Below are 20,137 nucleotides of genomic sequence, written 5' to 3' on the forward strand. Positions count from 1 at the left end.
ATGACATTCTGCTGCAGAACCAGCTTGGGCAGAAGGGGCAATTGCTTCAACATACAGGATCCATTAGAAAAATCACCACGCCCTGTCTTGTGTTCTCTAGTATTTAAGATAGGTAGGCCTTGGTGCTATCCTGCCTAATCAACTTTTAAAGGATGGAGACTAGAAAGAAAACCACCAGAATTTTTAGATAGGGTATCTACTAAAAGACCCTGGCAGGTACACTCTACATTTTGTTTGGTGAAAGAATATCTCAGTCTTTACTTGACCTTGAGTTACAGTATTAAAAAACCCTCCTTAACTTATTTTGCAAGATACTGGGTTGGGAGGAGGTTAAATGGGCAGGCCCTTCCTGTCACTTCCCACTAAGCACTGACTCTTTTATTATCTTAAACCAGGCTGCTTCAAGAAACTCACAAGCTAAAATTCCTCTCCCAGATCCCTTCCCTTAACCTCTCTGACCTGTGAGCTCAGCAGTGTCTGGCTAACATAGTATTTTTTTTCCTTTCATCTTACATATATGCCCATCCAAGAATTATTTCTTTTCAGCATTAAGTGACATTTATCATTCCATAAATCATGAGACCCAAAAGGAATGCTAAACAGACAAGCAAAACTCTGAAACAACTGGGAAGCTTACTTTTCTGGAGCCAAGTGACTGATACAGAAAATGTGTGGTCCATTCTAGAATTACTGAGGTGTTGAGGTTCCAGGGTCAACAGTTACTAAAAATATACGATTGAATGTTGCTCAAAACAAGTTAGCAATGCACTGTGACAGGCCAGGATAAAGAACTAGTTGTTCACAGGTAAGGGCACTTTAGGTTACACCCTCCCATGACCTGGACTGAACCTCCCAATAAACCTTCCTGTGAGAGGAGTGTGGATGCTGCAAGGAAGCCTTCAAGTTCTTTCCATTGTGAGATGCCTCTGATGTACAGACACCTGTCTTGATTTGTCTCCTTTTTTGTTTATATTTACCTTTAAAGTTTAGGAGAAGTGGGGTAAAGCTTGCATTTTTTCCAGTAAATAGGATATTAAAAACTGTCAGGTTGCTAGAAAAACTAGACACACTTAGAAGATGAGAATATATGAAAATTAGACACCCATTTTAACGTTTGGCTACTACAAGTCTCAGATCCCCCCAGAAAAAGCTCTTGAAGGAAATGGATTTGGTGGAGGTTAGAGTTCACTGATTCTTAGTCCAGGTCCCTAATAGGGAATGAAATATCACTTGACAGGTGAATTACTAGAATTAGTGCCTGTGTCATGGATATAAATCTCTAATTGTAGGCACTTCTCTCCCACTGAACTTTCTGTTCACTCTACGTGGAAGAATCATCTAAGTGAGTGTCTTCGTCCCTCCATGCAATTTGTCCAACTGTCAAACAATTTATCAAATTGTCCAGCCCATTTAGTTAAAAAATAGCTAACATTTGATTGTTTATTGTATATGCCAAATATATTCTCCTATTTGTCGAAACAACCTTAAGGACTGATGTTAGTGTTAATCTACAGATAAGGAAACTAAGGTGCAGAAAGTTTAACATGCCTCAGATTCTGTTAAGCAGTGCCAGCAGAGGACTCAGACCCTTGGGCCATCTTCCTCCAACATCCACCAGTACAAAGTGTAAATAGTTTTCATCTTACTGACAATAAAATATAGCCAACTCCGTACAGGTAACTTGGGAAAATCTATAAATTTCACCTGCTGTCTTCAAATTATAATTTCATTACACTTAAGGTGAATAGAAAAAGGATAGCTTCCAGAATTACGCAGACAGCATAATTTGTATTGAAGTGTGGACCACCATGCAAAGCTCCTGCACTGAGAAGAAAGCAAGTGGAGAGCTCTTCCAACTTCCCATAGGAGATCGAGGCAGGGGAAGAATGGGTATTAGAGTGACCATTCTGGAGTATGTGACATCTGTATCTACTGTTGTCATGTAATTGAACTTTCTGAACCATCACTGAATGTAGATCATTATTGCTCAAAGTGGAGGGTGGGGGGTGACCCAAAACTTCCTTGCAGTCAGGAAGCTGAGAATTCATATCTGAAATGAGAGGCAAGGCCAATTGTCATTAGAAAGGTGTAGGGGAGAAACACTGAATGTCTAAAATAACCACAAGAAAACTGGGAAAGAATGGATACATAAAAGGGCAGTTGTATGGGATGGGGTTGGGGTTCAGTAGTAGGGTGCTTGCCTTGCATGCGTGGGGCACTGGGTTGGATCCTCAGCACCACATAAATAAATAAAATAACGATATTGTGTCCATGTACAAGTTAAAAAAATTTAAGACCTTAGCTCTCATTCCATGTTCAACATTCTGTCTTCCAAGATATTCTGGTATGACAAAGGGCAGCCAAATAGCCTAAAAAGAATTGGTTTTAGTTTACTTTTGTCTGAGGTTTGACCAATAGGAAATAGCCAAGACTAGTCAACTGTGGAGGGCCAGATGCCTGTAAAGCCATCTTCCTAGACAGCCAACATGGATTTCTTCATATTCTTAACAGTCTTTGATATAAGGAGAGTAACTAAGAACAGAGTAGGGAGGAAGAGCATGAGAAGAAGATTAACATTAAACAGGGATGAGAGGTGGGAGGGAAAGGGAGAGAGAAGGGAAATTGCATGGAAATGGAAGGAAACCCTCATGGTTATACAAAATTACATACAAGAGGAAGTGAGGGGGAAGGGGAAAAAAAAAAACAAGGGGGAGAAATGAATTACAGTAGATGGGGTAGAGAGAGAAGATGGGAGGGGAGGGGTGATAGTAGAGGATAGGAAAGGCAGCAGAATACAACAGACACTAGTATGACAATATGTAAATCAGTGGATGTGTAACCGATATGATTCTGCAATCTGTATACGGGGTAAAAATGGGAGTTCATAACCCACTTGAATCAAAGTGTGAAATATGATATGTCAAGAACTATGTAATGTTTTGAACCAACAATAAAAATTAAAATGTCTACCTCACATGTGTGAGGCACTGGGTTCAATTCTCAGCACCACATATAAATAAATAATATAAAGGTCCATGAACAACTGAAAAAAAAGAAAAGAGCCACCTATCTAAAATGAATTGCCAGCCAATGAATAGAATAGGTAAACCATGGTAAGTTCATAGAGGTGAGCATAGTAAGTTTAAAGAATAAGGTACTGGAATCAGTGTTCAGAGGGGCATTATAATGTATTTGCAAGAATCCTAGATTAAAGGAGAAGCACTTTCATTACAGTGGTCACTAGCTATTTGTGGCTGTGGAAAATTAATTATTTGGATAAAATTAAAAATTCACTTCTACAGTCACACCTCCCCCCCCCCCATATTTCAAGGGGTTGATAACCACATGCTGTTATTAGTTCTAGACAAAAGCCAGAGTGTGGGTAGCACTTGGAAGAAATACTCCTTAAATATATCTGGCTTTCACTTTTGATACCACTAACCTAGCCACCTACAATGAACTAGATATGCAATTAAGAGTTCTAGGTTTTTGCCCCAGTTTCTTTTTTTTTTTTCCTGAGAAATATATTTCTTTTAGCTTTAATTACTTTATCATTTACACTCTAAATCTTTAGGGTGTTTTAGTTGACTTTAACTGGCCTAGAACATGGCAGGTACCCATCTGCGTCAATGTAGGTCTTAACTGAAAACAGAAATAAGAATACTTTAAGCTCTCAAGAAAGGTACACCTTTATATGAATTAACCAGCATTTGTCAATTTGATAATGGCTAAATCACTAGCTTTACTTCTGGATTAAATAATTTCTGAATTTGTAAAACCGACCAAGATGAAAGGTCTATTAACTGTCCTTTGTAAGCTAAATGCTATACTGTCTCTCAAGACTTCCCAAAATTGTTTCTCCATTTTTTCAAAGCGACTTACTTGCATTTCTTCTATGAATAAAGATTCAAACTTACAAAGTACTTTGTCAAGCTTTAGAGGCCTATTTAATCATTCCTAATGCCTTTGAAATCAGATGAGACCCTCTTTCTCAGGTTCCTCAGTGTTCCACAAAATCATGATTCTAATCTCTACCTGCATAGATTTATTTCCCTTGTGTTTTTTTATGGCTTTAAGTTCACCATCTTTAATTTCCAAGGACTACTCTTAAGTATGTATGGCAGATTGTGTACAAAATAATATGTGTTAATTATTCACTATCATTCACTGTCAAAACCATGACCAGAAGCACTCCTCTATTCATGTTTGGCAATTTACTTTCTAGTCAAGGAAACTCTAGGAATGAATTAGCAATATGTTTTTAGTTCAGGTTGTCCTAGAGGACCAAGTTAAGAAAGTACTTAACTAGCAATCACTGCTGCACTGACATGCAGGGTTATGTACTTTTTAACCATTATAGTTTTGGCATTAGTCATTAAATCAAGCACAATCAAAAAAATCATGATCTGTGATTGTTTTTAATTATCTTAAATCTTATGATAACGTATTTTACAAATTTTATGGATGGGTATATCTCTTTTACCTTAATCTTTCCATCTAATAAGTTGGCAAAAAGCACCACTACCAACCACCTAGATGTTCCATAGTATTGTTTCTGAATAGTTGTTTAAAAACAATCCTGAATGATAACTTAAGTCTTAGAAAATAAAGAATTAAAAAGTAAAGTCTAACTTGTTACTGTATTATGCGGACTTAAAAAGCATCTGAACTTATAGATCAGCTTTAAATTTGAGAAGTGTTAAATATTCTTTATTTAATATCATACATAAACCACACTAAAAATGCCTTTCCATAAGGAAAGAACAGCATTTTAGATACAGGGAATTCTAATTAAATTGGCATGGTCAACAAAAATATAAAGTAGACACTGCTTCCTTATCTTCAACCTTTAATAGGCTAATGAACAGAAATTGAAACAAATGTGAATCATGCTTGGTTCTGAGAGAGCGAAGGGATTTCCCCCATATTTTAAACATATTCACATAATCAGTTCTATAAAACTAAATATAAAACCAGTTTTCAGATGTCATTCACCATTTTTGTGAAATACCGAACATTACTAATTAAGTCCAACCACAACTTTAAAAAGGGGAAACAGTGATAGAATGGGAATATAACCAAAATATTAATTTAACTACAAGTAAGTTTTACTTAAATCAGGATTGTCCAACAAAAATAATTTTGTCAGTCATTCATGATCTGGATTTCTGGTGTATCACATCAATTAAATTATGGTGCACATAAAAAAGCCAAGAGACATTTCTGTTTGGTAATAAATAAGGCAGTAGCTATTACTCATTAGTGGCTTTTTTGAGGTAAGCTATTAGGTCTGCCCTTTCTCCCTTCTTCTTAATGCCAGCGAAGATCATTTTTGTTCCAGGGATGTACTTTTTGGGATTCTCCAAATACTCCATCAGTGTATCCTCTCCCCAGGTGATGCCTAAACAAAAAGGGATGCATTGGTTAAATAATTGATACTCCAAATAAGAGTACATTCATGCAATTTGTGCTGTTATTTAACAACAGTCCTTCTCTTACCTTTGTTCTTGTTGGCATCTGTATAAGAGAATCCAGCAGCCTGACCTGTCTTCCGCCCAAACAGTCCATGGAGATTTGGCCCAGTCTTGTGCTTGCCTCCCTTTTCCACAGTGTGGCATTGGGCACACTTCTGAACAAAAATCTTCTTGCCTTTCTCAACATCACCCATTTTTAATTCTAAAAAAATGGAAGACCCAACAGTAATACAGAAAATTGTTTTCCCTAAGGAATAATACGGTGGAAACCAATGATCACTCCACTCAACTGCTAATCTATGACACTAAGTACCAGGACCCATTTTGCTTTACTTAGTACATTTGCAAAACTCTTCAGTAGCAAAACAACTACTATATAGGAGAATCTCCTTAAAATATATATTTGTATGTATGAGACAGAAGGTTAAACCCAAATAAGAGAAGTGGGAACCTAGCTCAAAATTCAGTTTCAAAAGATGAGGTCAAGGTCAAAAAGTCACAAATCGGAAGCTGAACTGAACTGCATTAAACTGAAACCACTAAAATCCGAACTTTACAAAGACCCAATTACTTATTTGTGCTACAGCTTACAGGCACTTCTCTTTGAAGATAAGGCAAAACCCGTTAATTTTTAAAAGGTATTGGCGGGGGGGGGGGGTCCTCAGCTCTTTCTGCCTTACCACGTCTAGCTTAACTCACTTCACTTGCACTGCTGTGGTTTGAGAGGACAGGGAAAGGCTGGGACAGGGATATTCCCACCTCCACCAGGGTGACCACGAGGTCACTCACTCAGATCAGTTTCAAGGAGACTGGTGCAACATCCTTTTGAGATGTCCGAACGCTTAACAGGAGGAATGACACATGGCCCAGGGGTAAAAAAAATTGACTCCTTGGCATAAGAGCGGCAGCTTTGGCTCTCTGAAGGAGAACCTGAAGCGTTGCCAACGCTCCTGCCCTCCGGGAGGAATTGTTGCCGATCACTTCCACAGGCCCTGGGCAATGGCAACCCGGGGACCGCATCTTTGTCGAATCGGCATCCAAACCGCCTCCAATTCTCCACCGGGTCCAGACTTCTACCTAGTTACGGTTCTGCTCCATCTCAAGACATCCGGTGTTGGTTGCCCAGTCCCAGCCCAGCCGACCCCGCGCTAGCTCCACTCCGAGACCCTGGCATCGGCTTCGCGTCCGCCCGCGTGCTCCCACGCTTGTGCGCGCCTCTCACAGCTTTTTCTCCCACCTGCTGCAGTTTCTACGCCTCGTGCTCACCGTTCTTTCGTGGCTAGCGCAAAGAAGCAAAGAAGGATCCCGATCAGAAGCCGGACGTCCCACTCTCTACCCCAAGGACACGCCGGTCTGCGCCTATGTACCGGTGTCAGTGCAACCGCACTCGCTCCATCTCCCCGCGGCCTGACGTGAGGCCTAGCCGGCTCATACGCGGTGACGTTACGGAGCCTCATTGGCTATGGCGTCCAGGGTCAGGCAGCAACGTGCGCGCGCTTACCAGCTAGCAGGGTAGGATGTGTCGCGTGGATGCCCTTTTTCTCCAGGCCTCTCCTGCCCGGCTCTTACGACAGGCCTTGGATGTTTGACTTCGAGGCGGTGCCGGGAGGGGCTGACGTCACTCCCAGCCTCTGCGCGCCTGCGTGTGCTGGCGTGGAGGGTGGAGCGGAGACTTTTGGCTTGAGGAAATTAAACAGCTTAAGGTATCAATTCTCCAGAGCAAGGTTGTAATATCTTTGAGGGGATCGTTCGATCTCCGTCCAGAGGGAGTCGCCCTAACTTTGACACACTTAAAGGTCTACCATCCGGTCAGCTGGCGACCTTTACCCAGGCTGGGTCGTATTTCCACCGCTGGTGCCAGCAGCACCTCGATGGATACCATGAACAAGGAACCAGGAGTTATTTGACAGGAGCTTGTGACCATTTTCTTTTTTTGCCTTCACTCCCAAGACTGGGGAAGGTACTGCAGTTGCAGGTGATCGCTCTGGCCCCATGCCTGCCGCTTCTTTTTCTTCTAAAGTCTCCTCCTTCCCTTCGCGTCTCTGTACAGACGGGTGTGCAGGCAAGCATTTAGAAAGAAACACGATTTCAGGTGATTTAGAGTGTTCTGGAAAGTCTAAAGGATTGCATCCCTTCTGGTCATATTAGAAATGCAGGTTTTATTTATTATCACTGCTTCGAGTTACACTTCAAACCTAGCTCCCTTTCCTGACATGCATTTCTGTCACTGGGACGTCACGTTTTGACTTCTTCGTCCCTCAAATTCAGCCCCCAGTTTCTGATTAATTTCCTGAATTCTATCTACTTCTACTTTGATTTAGCCAAATGGTTTTTTATCTTATTGCGGATGTGGAGAAAGTTGTAGTGGTCTGGATAGAAGATCAAACCAGCCATAACATTCCCTTAAGCCAAAACCTAATCCGGATGAAGGCCCTAATTCTCTTTACGATTTTGTTAAGGATAAGAGAGATGAGAAAGGTGCAGAAGAAAATTTGAAACTGACAGAAGTTGGTTCATGAGGTTTAAGGAAATGAGCCATCTTCATAAAATAAAATTGCAAAGTGAAATAGCAAGTGCTGATGTAGAAGCAAGTCATTTAGAACTTCTAGTAAACTACTTGATTAAGCTGTCTACAATAAACAACTGCTTTCCAGAGTAGATGAAACATTCTTACATTGGAAGGTGAGGCTATCTAGGATTTTAGATGGGAGAAATCAATGCCTGGCTTCAAAGCTTCAAGACAGGACAACTCTTTTGGTAGGAGAGAAAATACAGCTGGTGATTTTAAGTTGAAGCATATACTCATTTGCTATTCCAAAAATCCTAGAGTCCTTTAGAATTATACTAAATCAACTGTGCTCTCTGAGAGGAAGAGCAAAGCCTGGATGACAGCATGTGTTTACAAGATGGTTTAGTCAATATTTTAAGCCCACTGAGACTTAATTGTTCAAAAATTTTTTTCTTTCAAAAAATTACTCCTTATTAACAATGTACCTGCTTACCTAAGAGCTCTGATGGAGATGTACAATAAGGGTAATGTTTTTATGCTGGCTTACATAACATCCATTCTGCAGTCCATTGATCAAGGAGTAATTTCAACTTTTAAGACTTAGGAAATACATTTTATAAAGCTACAACTGCCGTAGATACCAGTTCCTCTGGTGGAACTGGAAAAAGTATTTTGTGCAAATATTTACATAAAAGGACAGGATTCACATTTATTTTATTAAGGTACATCAGATTGTATAATCATGTCTCAATTCTTGAGAATTTGAGTTTTTTCAAATTTGTACTTTCTGTAAAACGATAATGTAAACTTTGTTGTACACATTGCTTTTCATGAAATTTTGGAAAACTTCTTTAGAGTATAATTTGAAGATGAGGCTGGAGTATACATTTTTCTGGTAGTAATGTTTTATTGCCAAATTACTCAAACTTTTCAAGATATCAAACATCACCTTTTCTTGGTTCCTCTGACTAGGTCCTAACTTAAATTCCTGAAAACATAAACCTCCTTAATGAGGTCATTATGGCTTACTCTAGAAACATATGCCAGCAAAATGAAGGAATTTCTGTAATATTTTTTTTTCTTGCAAGAGGCTGGGTTTTGAAGGGAAGAAGGAATACCTCAATTATAGAAATCATAGGAATTATGGCCATAGAACTGGTGTTTCATCCCTGAATTCACCTTATCCCTAAGGTCTTTATGGTCGTCTAGAATTGATTTATAGAAACGTTTTTGTGCACCAGTTTTTGAGAAAGAGTTCTTAAGATCCAGAAGGTTGGTCTGAGGCTTGGCCACTCCAGCTTTAGGAATCCAACCCAGAATAGATCTTATTTCTTCGTTTTGTTCCATGTTCAAGCCCAGCTGTTCTTCTGGCTTACCTAAATATTTACGTTCTAAATTGATTATTTCCATGTCTGGTTTGGTTTGTAAAAGACTAGGTTTAGCAAAGCTAACCCGGTTTCTACATATATTATATGGATTGTGTAGGTTAGATTTAGAGCATTCATAGGGAATGTATTCGCTTGATTTACAGTAAGATATAGGTCGGGGTTTTGATGACAGCTGTCTCCAGTACAAATCTTCTGTCTTTTTAGTATCTGTGATTTTTGGAAATGGTTTTATGTCATAAATGCTAGTCAGATCCTTTGTTGAGTAAGGAGGTTTGAGTGAGTAGTTAGATAGTAAGCTTTGTTCTTCCTTGATCTTCTCTTCAATATTCTGGTTTTTATGGGTCACGCCAGCTGGTATATTATCACTCAGTGCCATCATTTCTACAGAACTGGGTATAAAGGTATGAAAAGTACACAAAACATTAGGGGTACAATCTGGACAGGAACTTGGACTTTGCTGGATAATAGCCTCCAGAGGATGTCGATTCTGAGTAAGTCGGGCGATTCGCCCTTCCAAGGGTCTGGAGGGTTTTAAAATAGAGTGGAATTTTTCTTGCTGTAGTGATGGAAGAGAAAGAAGAAAATTAATTGCTTGATAAATATTAATAAGTGGCAGGTGAACACTCATTCCAATTTCTATTGTGTAAAAGTGAGATAGGTGTAGGAGTGCACATTGCAAAAAATTTTAAGATATATTTAAAGATATCTGCAAAGGAATAAAACTTCTTTTTCCTTTTTCCTCAAGAAAAAATGGCATTGAAGCCGCAGTTGCACACACCTGTAATCCTAGTGGCTCCCGAGGCTAAGGCAGGAGGATAGCGAGTTCAAAGCCAGCCTCAGCAACAGTGAGGCACTAAGTATCTAAGTGAGATCCTGTCTCTAAATAAAACTGTGGGGACAAGTGCCTGGAGTACTGCATACATGGCATACTTTAAGGGCATCTGAGTGACAGGCCACTCTCCTTGTGCTAGGCCTGTGAGCGGCAGGCTGCTTACCCCATAGCACAGCCCTGGGCACAAGGCCACGTATTGCACTCCCTGTGCTTGCTCTATGGCTCATTCCTCGACTGGTCGCTGCAAGAACAGTTAGCAGAAATTGCACTGGTGGCAGCCTGTAATCTGCTTAGCTACTGCCTGAGTACATATACATGGTAACTGCACAATAAAATCAGACCTGCTTTCTGCTTGGTCTCTGGAGGTCTTGAATAGCGACTCTGCAGCTATACTCTCCTCTACCCTGTTCCGTGGACCTCCTCGCTGGACGAGAAAGAGCCCATGCAAGAATTACCTTCAAAGATGGCAGAAAATAAAATTCCTAACCTGGACCTTTTAAAATTGTAATTCAGAAGGTCTACAATGGGACTTAGGAATCTGAATTTTTTGCGGAGGAAGTGCTGGGGATTGAACTTAGGGCCTTAGACATGTTAAGCACTTGCTCTACTATTGAGCTAAACACCCAGCCCACGAATCTGCATTTTTAACAAGCATCTCTGTTGTGCTTTGAGAAGCACTGGTCTGAGGTGTTATGATTGTGCTTGCTTATTTATTTATTGATGCTTGGGGTTTGAACCCAGCATCTTATCCATGCTTTGTTACTGTACACCCCAGTCTATCTGTGCTTATTTTTGAAATGTGTTAAAAAGTCTATGATTCTTTTTGAGATGTGTTGTAAATATTATGAACTCAGTCATTTTTTTAAAATGTGTTAAGTCTATGATTCTTTTTGAGATGTGTTATAAATATTATGAACTCAGTCATGACTAGTAACTTCAAAAGTAGGGAGTATATTCTAAGTGACATTAATAGAGATGTGTTGGGTGGCAGGAAGAAGGAAGAGTTGACTGGGAAGGACATGAAGGAATTTTCTGGAATGATGATAGTTTTCTATATTATGATAGGAGTTTGGATTACAAAGGTATATGCATTTGTCATAACTCAGTAAAAGTACAATCTAGATTGGTGCAATTTCAACTAACATATATTTCACTTTCAAAGAAAAAAACTGCAAACAAATGCTGAAATCTGGTTAATGATATGCCTGTCAAATGTTTAGGGGTAAAGTATACTAATATCTGTAAAGTATACTAATGTCTGTAAAAGCATGTTAAAAATAATAAAGTATATTGCTGGATGGCTAGAGGTATGGAAAGGTGGGTAAATTAAATTGTGATAGAACAAGTATACTAAAGTATTAATGATAGAATTTACATAGTAAGTATATGGATATTAACTAAAATTATTAAACTTTTCTGTATGTTTGAAAAAATTTTATAGTAATATAATGAAAAAAATAAAGACTGTGGGGCTGGGGTTGTAGCTCAGTGGTAGAGCACTTGCCTCACATGAGTGAGGCACTGGGTTTGATCCTCAATACCACATAAAAATAAAGATAGTGTGTCCATGTACAACTAAAAAAATATTTTAAAAAATAAAGACTTTATGTATGATGATGGAATTGATAGGAGAGAGAATAGAATGAGAATGCTGAGAAAATAATAACTGTAGCTTGGACTTAAAGAATGGGCTTTTGAAACAAATATGCTTATAGTTGGAGGAATTGTCATACTGGGTCACTAACTTTTTTTTTTTTTTTTTTTTTAACTTTTAGCTGATCAACTTTGAGTAAATATACTGTGGTATTTTAGGGGGACAGGGGGATTGAACACAGGAGCACTTGACCACTGAGCCACATTCCCAGCCCTATTTTGTATTTTTCTTTGGAGATAGGGTCTCACTGAGTTGCTTAGCGCCTCACCTTTTGCTGAGGCTGGCTTTGAACTCACAGTATTCCTGCCTCAGCCTCCCGAGCTGTTGGGATTACAGGCTTGTGCCACTGTACCCAGCTTGAGTAAATATACTATGAAGAAAGGAAAAATTCCAGCTCTGCATGCTTTGTTAAATTTGTCATTAAAAGCAGGATAGGGCTTATATGAAACTGACAGTATCCCTTATGCACAAGCAGTTTTTATTACCCATATTTTATTCTATACAAAAAAGTTCATATCTGTATCTAAAACAAGCTTTCCCAGAGTCTATTGTTTACATTTCAGTCATAAGCCAGCAATTTTCACTGAAACTGTTTTAAACTTCAAATGATTTTATGTATATTTTATCTTGTTATGATTTATCTGCACATTTTGTGCTCAATATACTTCACAAACATCCTTTGTGTACAAGTGTTTCTCTGTAAAAATGATAAAGTTGCTTGTTGAGGGGCTAATCCCTACAGGGTCATGTGGAAATATGGACAGTTGTTGAACACACCTGATAGTGTCAGAGTATATGTATATTTTCTAGCCACAGAGAATCCACATCACAAGAGAAAAATCAAGACAATTGAAAGCCATTTGGTGAATGATAAAAAAGTGTACAGACCTATTTCTGGTGTTATGATTTTACATCACTGTGGTAAATGCTGAAGCTAATGTAACTTGAATATGTGCATCTCAGTCTAGAGTTCATACTGAAATAATCTAATAGTCATCTTTTATGTGTCTTCCATAGTTGACATGTTTGATAACATTTTGTTTTTAAAATTTGTAGCCAGAGGGGAAAAATTAAGTTCTAAAATAAAACCACATATATGCATACTAATAAGTAATTTCACTTTATTTATGTAATAAAGTCAACAGATTATACCTTCTGTTATGAAAGGGCTTGATCATTTCTTCCAGGCCATTTCACATAATCAACTAAGAAGTCTCTCTATTGATATATGCAGAGAATTTATTGGTTTTTTATTGTAATTCAGCCAACTCTCAATTATTGTGAATATCACGAAGAAGTTTTTAATCTCTTTAAAAGCAATGATGATGTACAAGATATACAAATATGCAAAGATCCAATTTATTAAGAATCTCATTGAATTACTAGCTAGGCTCTATTCTTTTTTAAGCCAATAGTAGCATAGCAGAAAATCTGTTAAAAAATAGCACTGCTAAGAAGAAAAGAAACTTTGTTTTTCCAAAGAGTACAAAAGGATGTTCAAATCAGTTCCAAACAGTTCAGAATTAACTTCTAAAATTAAATTTTCTCCTTGCTAGGTTGGGCACCAGTACTCATGACAGATATAAAAGTGGGCAAAGCAGGAAGGATATCAACACTGGATATTCTCCCTTTAAATAACAGAGTTGATTGCAATTACTTACAGGCTGTGGGTCAAATCCTTTCTGTCCAGTTAATTCTGCTACCTCCTTTTCGTGGTAATCATCCAGTTCAAGGGGGTTCATGGGTCCCAGACCTTAGTGGAAACACTATCTTATTATTTTGGTAGAGTAAATAATTAAATTACCCTACATAGATATATCCCATCTCCTTAATAATATAATTAGAACCAATCAAATGGAAACCAGTCCTACCTCTCCCAGCTACCCGTTAAGAGAAACTTATCACCCCTCTTAATTAATATTAGTGCTTATATTGAGAAATAGGAAATATAAGAAGATGAAAATGTGTAATAGCATTTGTTGAATATCCCAATTTTGTTCTCACTTTTTACTTGTATTAATGTGACTCATACCTGTAAAATCATGATTGTATGAAGAGATCCAATGGGACCTTTCAAGATTTCTTCGTATGTTGGCTTCTTTTATGGACTTAAGAACATCCCATGTATTTAAAGAAGTGTTGGGAGCGAAAGTTTTAGGTGGTTTTGGGTAGAATGTTGGCTTATTTTTCTCTGCACATTTAGGAATCTAGAATATGAACATAAAGATTATTGCTGTTATTGTCATCTAGTAGAGTAAGGATGGATTCACTATTTCTGCAGGAAAGGGACAAAGGAAATTCTAGGATGAAGCTAGATGCTTTTAAAAAATTCATTAATTATTAATTCTCAAGCTAGGTATGGTGGCTTTTTCCTTATATTCACCATAATTGAGAGGTTTTTTTTTAAGTAACAAAATGATAAGGTCTTTTCTAAAAGCTTCTGAGAACTTATATTAGAGAAATGCTCCTGGATATTCTACAGCCAATGAAATCTGTTAGAGATACAAAAGGTTCTAAGGTACTCTTTTGGCTGAGACTAGCCAAAATTGTGTGCTTCTATTTTTCTTTCCCTGCCTGACATGAACCATAAGATAACTTTTATGACTTTTTGAGAAGGTTACGTCACTCAAATGCAAATACAATTTTCATTCTTCAGACACATGAGTTTTTGTATTTTTTAAAAGAGGTATACATGTAAACATGATTGAATGAGTTTCATTGCAGTCTTTCTGGTTACTTAGAAATTCATCTTTTCTTAGATTGATGACACTTTGTTAATTAATATTTATTGAGCACCTATGTGTACACAATAGTGGCAGGAAATAAGGACAGGTCAGAAATAAATCCAGCCATCCATGAGTATATTGGCTAGTAAAGGATATAAGGTATGAAAACAAATGAGTGTAAGTAGCTCTTTGCTATAAAAGAAATTAAAACAAAATGATTTTGAAGTTCAGAGAAGGGAGAGATCGATTCCAGCTGAATCAAGAAGCAGGGTCGGGAGTGGAATGGGAAGGAGGAGCCCTTCTGTCATACCACAAAAACTGAACGTTGAATGACAATTTAGAATTGAAACAGTAGGAGCAGAGGTATAGATGGCGGTGACAGTGTGGAACCAGCATTTCTTGAACATTATGCCACTCATTGTCCTACAGCCAAGCCTTCCTTTAACATTTGCAGAACCTGGAGCTGAAGTACAATTGGAAGCCCATATTCCATTTGTCTAAATAGTTTAAGTCAGCAAGTAAGCCAATAATAAAATATGTTTCATTCTTTTGCTCAGACAGAATACCTTTATAACAACCTGGAAATCCAGGTTCTAATTTAGACCACTAAATGGCGACTCAGGAAGAGCCAACTACTGCCTCTGGCCTCAGCATCCCTCACTGCTCTTTTCTACTGGCTCCATCCTCCAATCATTCCTACTTCCAGTCAACAGCCATCTCTGGTTACCCCTTTGGTTTTGATGAATATACTAGCTCAGGAACACTGTTAACCCTTGGGAGGATTAGTCCTTCCTCCTTGGGAGGAAGAGTCCTCAGGAGGACCTGGGACTGGGTTCAAAGCCATTTGGTCAGGGAATTTTGTGGTTCAAGAACATGTTCTGGAGTGGGTCAGAGAAGCATGGGCTCCCCTGGACATATATCCTCTTGGCCCCATATAGACTCCCTGTTTCCTAGGGAAATGCACAGCTAGAGAAGGGCCAGAGTCAGGCCCCCTGAGGTGTGGAGCTCTCTAACTTTCTAGATCCTAAACGTGTTGCTGCTGCTACAACTCTGTAAGGTTGAAGTGATCCCCATTTTACATAGTAGAATACTCACGGGAAAGTTGCCTCAAGAATTATGAAATGCCTACCTCTATTAAACCTTTAACCAAAATGTGACTTTGTTTTTTCAGGGTTAAAGAATGCCTTCTTTGTTCTCTTTATCTTTTTCATTATTTGCAGTGCTAGCTTACTTGCAAATAAGAAGGAAATTTTTCCAAAATTGTTCTCAGGGGCTAGATTAATCTTATGTCTTATACTGGTTGAAATAATAGCAGTGATCTATTGACATGTAGTCTAGGGCTCAAAAAAGAAAATGGGAAATGTGAACTTCAGCCTATAGTGTTTTGGTCATAGTTTAAGAGCCAGGAAACACATGAGGGTGAGGAGCTGGTCAATATTTAAAATGTGAAGGTGATTTTATTCAGAGAGGGTAATGAGAGAGGAGCTGGTAGCAGTCATTCACACAATAGGTATTCATTGGTTAAGTACACCAATCTGAGGGCAGAGTTTTTTTTCTGATATGGAGGTAAATACAAGGAAGGAATTCCAATTCCTGACATTTGAGTTTCTAGGCTTTCCAGTCTATAAAAAGGAGTTAATTGTTTTGAATATGGAATTAGAGGATATGAATTTGAATATGAATTAGAGGAATATAACTATACAAACTGTGGTTACATTTCTAGCATAGCCTGTGAAATATATGTAGCTTTTAACTTAGTTATTCATTAAATGTTTATTAAGTATTAGATGCAAAACTATGTACAAGGTTCCAATGTCTTTGTGTCATCTCCAAAACTCCACATATCACCATTAAAATAACAGAAAACCATGCAGTTAGGGAAGAGTACTGCCTGAGATGGAATGGTGGAAATATGGAGGTGCAAGATATAAGATGGGGAGCATGGTTGATGGGGACACAGTGAGGGTGCCATGTTTTTTTTCATTCTGGATACCATGGATGTTGCTGGGGCTGAGCAGGTGAGATGTAGAGCCTAGAGTGGTGGGGGGGAATGGAGAGGTACACTTGTGGACATCTCATGATTTGATAAGATGAGACTTTCCAAAGGAGGTGCATGCATGCTCACCAAATTCATTATGTCCAGCTGAGAATGAGTTTGGATTATGGGGACTCTCTGGAAAGACAAATACCCCAGAAATGAGGATAGTAACTCATTAGTGCATTATGATTATATGTAATAGTAGGGTTACATATAATCATAATGTAACTATTACTATTACATATAATCATAATGCACTAATAAAAGCATTAAATAAAAATTAAGCCCTTAAATTAGTACTTAAATTTTAAAATTTTAAAAGGTTAAGCCATCTTATTTATTATAAGCCATCTTATTATTTAGAACATTCTTCTTTCCAAAGTTATCTGTTTCTTAATGTTGCTAGGTCAACCAAGTTTTATAATCATTGGAATAATAATGCTGATAGCAGTTAAAATTTATTATGAGCTAGTATTAATATGGTGCTAGGTACTTTTATATGAATTTCATTCTCAGGACAACAGTTTTATTATCATTCCTATTTTATCTGTTAGGAAATTGAGGTACTAAAGGATTAAATATATTACCCAGGTCACAGAGCTGATAAGGTAGAGCCATGAGCTGAGCCTCTTTAAAATTCACACTCTACTAATACATTATACATATTTTTTTATTGGCTTGGATGGAAAAAATACTAAAGTACAGTTTCTAGAGTTTTCTCTTTTGCAGCTAGGTGACACGTGTTAGGACCTGTTTATCAGGTTATTTGTGTCTTTTCTCTTCCCTTGGGGCATAGGATGAAATAGGAGGAGAGAGAAGACTATTAGCTCACAAATATGAGTTACAAGTCTTTGAACAAGCATTCTTGCTATGGGTTACTTTCTCAGAGGAATTATCTAATGGATGTGGGTGAAGCCAGTTAAGGAACAGAAGTTAACAGCATAGATTAGAGTCTTACAAACCTGACTTCTGTGATCATGACCTCATCTCAAACTCTCTGAGCCTCAGTTTCCTTATCTATAAAATGGACTTGATAATATTAATCTTATGAGATTTTTATAAGAATTAAAGTACGTCTAAATTACTTAATGTATAGCAATTTCTCAATAAATGGTAGCTCTTGTTTTAGTTTTATTTTGTTTTAGACTTAATATAAATGCACTAATAATGATGGGGACAACGACAGCTCATAAATCTTTCTGAAAGTCTCTCATTTACTCTATGCATATTTGTAATAACTTGATACATTATGAACTATAAGAATTTAAAAACAGGATTAAGGCTGTGAAACAGTTCTTCCCTACCATCTTTCTGAGGGGAACTTTTTTGTTTTATAACTGTGGAAATGTTCCATTAACTAACCAAAGTATGTGAAATCAGCTAATAAAATTGAAAAATGTGAACCATAGTCAAAAATCTCAAAAGTTTTACCTAAATAGAAAATAAAACAATCTGTCTTTTTGAGTTTTAGAAACTATTGGGTAAAAATATATTGTACTTTCTCTTAAAACACACATTTTGAAAGATAACTTACATCATAATACACATCCTGACCTGGCCACGTCAATGATTTCTTCTTTGAATCTGTGGGAAAATCAAGCAGTTCATATCTGTAAGGATTACCTGAAATTTTCAAGAAAAGCACTGTTATCCTGAATAATTAAGAACAGCCTTTTAACAAATGGGTTTATGGAGGAAATAGATAGAAACAATATAGATTAGAGATGAATTCTGGTGTATATTATAGCTATACAGTATAACTTTAAAAAATATTGGTGCTGGGGATTGAACTCAAGGCCTTGCATATACTAAGGGCTACACTCTTAGCCCCTTCTTATAACTTTCAAGATGCAGCCTACCCTTTAATTCTTGAGCCTTTATATGGGCAGCATGTGGACCAGAGTGAGAATGAGTCTCTAATCTTAGTGTTCTCAGCAGTGATAGAGGGCACTTATACTTAACAAGCAAAATCCTTAGGTACATAATAAATCTTCCTGGATCTTCTTTCTGGTGTCTGGAGGCTCAACAGATACATTTCTTTACTATCTGTTTTGGCTCTTCTTTACCCAAATATATAAAGGTTTTTATTATTTTTTTTAATGGAATTGTACTTGCTTACCAAAAAGGTAGTAAAAGAGAACATTTTAAAGAATACAGCTTCTTAGGTCTTGTTTTGTATTTAATGAGCATTACCAAACACAGCATGGCTGCCTCTGTTCTCATTTTAAATTTCAAGCTAAAGAATATTCTGAATACCCATTATTATTATTTTTTCCTTATGGTACTGGGGATTGAGCCCAGGGCCTTGTACATGCTAGGCAAGCAGTCTATCACTGAGCTACATCCCCAGCCCATATTATTTTGAGACAGGGTCTAATTTGCCCAGGCTGGCCATGACCTTGTGATCCTCTTGCCTCATCTTCCTGAATAGCTGGAGTTATAGACATGCACCACCATTCCCAGCTCCATTCTAATATATAACAAGAACAAAGGCTGGCATTTATTGAACACTTCCAAAGCACCAGCCACTGTACTGTTTTTAATATACCATCACATGCATTTCTCATAAAATTATTATGAGAAAGATACTATTATTCCCATGTCAGTGAATAAAGAAACTGAGGCACAGAGAGAATAAGAAATGTATGCAAGTTCATAGCACTAGTAGATGGAATTCAAACTCAGGCAATCTGATTCTAGAGCATGTACTCTTACCCTACATACTATTTATTTCTAATAAAAGGTTAAAATAAGTGGAAGATTAGAAACCCAATAGAGTACTAGTTCATGGAAAGATCTTTTTATACTTATTAACAGATTCATCTTAAAGTCCCTAAGAGTGAGTGACTGGTCAGAAAGAGGTAGAAGCTTGGAAGAGCAGAAAATGAAGAAGGCACCTTGTTTCTTTAGTCCCTAAAAGGTGTTTTTATGAGTTCAACACATATTTCTGTGACTTCTAGCTAACTATGTACTAAATATAATTTCAGAAATTATCTAATTCAGGACTGAAAATAATGAATTAATTTTGATAGTTTCCCTAACACAATTATAAACTTTCAGTTGTTTAGATACATATCTTGGATTTCTTTGCACAGCACTCACTCATCTCACTCTCCCAATATAACTAAGCATAGCCTCAGCACCAGACAAATGTTCTTGAAGAATCAGTTTGCACTGCCTCTTATCAATACTGACTGGTCTGAGAGGTAATGTAAAATTTCATCATGGTGAACACACACTGGAGTCACTATATGAAAGCAAACAAACTATTAACACTTATCTTTGTTATCTATGAAGTTGGCACTAATACTCCCATTTTAGAGATTGAGAAGTGAAGACGGAAGTTAAGAAACACCACTATAGTCCACAGTAAATGGTAAGGGCAGAATTTTATGCCTATACTCTGACTCCAGAGTCCTTGCCTCTGGACTGGGAGTGTAGTTCAGTGGTAGAGTACTTGCCTAGCATGTGTAAGGTTCTGGGTTCAACCCTTAGTATGGAGGGAAAAGAAAAGTC

At 37.7% G+C, this 20,137-nt stretch overlaps 2 protein-coding genes across 5 annotated transcripts in view; both read right to left on the reverse strand.

Annotated features, from left to right (window-relative positions):
• Positions 1-4,682: 4,682 nt before the first annotated feature.
• Positions 4,683-6,888, reverse strand: LOC124106055 (cytochrome c, somatic). Of its 3 annotated transcripts, none has more exons than XM_046463597.2 (3): positions 6,741-6,888; positions 5,500-5,676; positions 4,683-5,401 (listed from the first exon to the last, which is right to left on the reverse strand). In XM_046463597.2, the coding sequence occupies exons 2-3, from the start codon at positions 5,666-5,668 to the stop codon at positions 5,253-5,255; spliced, it is 318 nt and encodes a 105-aa protein (XP_046319553.1). In that variant the 5' UTR covers positions 5,669-5,676; positions 6,741-6,888; the 3' UTR covers positions 4,683-5,252. The 3 variants fall into 3 exon arrangements, with proteins under 3 accessions (XP_046319553.1, XP_046319554.1, XP_058441342.1); XM_046463598.2 differs by having other exon boundaries at positions 6,712-6,848; XM_058585359.1 differs by lacking the exon at positions 6,741-6,888 and adding an exon at positions 6,264-6,612.
• A 103-nt stretch (positions 6,889-6,991) lies between these two features.
• Positions 6,992-20,137, reverse strand: part of Spmip4 (sperm microtubule inner protein 4) — a 34,587-nt gene continuing 21,441 nt past the window's right edge. Inside the window, exons 7-10 of one of the 2 annotated variants that reach the window (XM_046463594.2) lie at positions 18,156-18,205; positions 13,890-14,064; positions 13,519-13,610; positions 6,992-9,927 (exon numbers count right to left, since the gene is read on the reverse strand). In XM_046463594.2, the coding sequence (XP_046319550.1) occupies positions 9,103-9,927; positions 13,519-13,610; positions 13,890-14,064; positions 18,156-18,205 (1,142 nt within the window). In that variant the 3' untranslated portion in view covers positions 6,992-9,102. Of the gene's footprint in view, positions 9,928-13,518; positions 13,611-13,889; positions 14,065-18,155; positions 18,245-20,137 lie in introns of both variants that reach the window. The other variant, XM_046463592.2, reaches the window with a different exon arrangement.

This window comes from Marmota monax, unplaced genomic scaffold (genome assembly GCF_021218885.2).
Source record: "Marmota monax isolate L192 unplaced genomic scaffold, Marmota_monax_Labrador192_F-V1.1 WCK01_AAM20220418_F8-fsc00057, whole genome shotgun sequence".
Classification (NCBI taxonomy): Eukaryota; Metazoa; Chordata; class Mammalia; order Rodentia; family Sciuridae; genus Marmota; species Marmota monax.

Bases quoted from the DNA above. Each gene is read 5' to 3' on its own strand.
- LOC124106055 (XM_046463597.2), bottom strand. From the start codon at position 5,668: ATGGGTGATGTTGAGAAAGGCAAGAAGATTTTTGTTCAGAAGTGTGCC. The intron at 5,402-5,499 runs GTAAGAGAAGGA...CTTTTTGTTTAG, and splicing joins AGATGCCAACAAGAACAAAG to GCATCACCTGGGGAGAGGAT.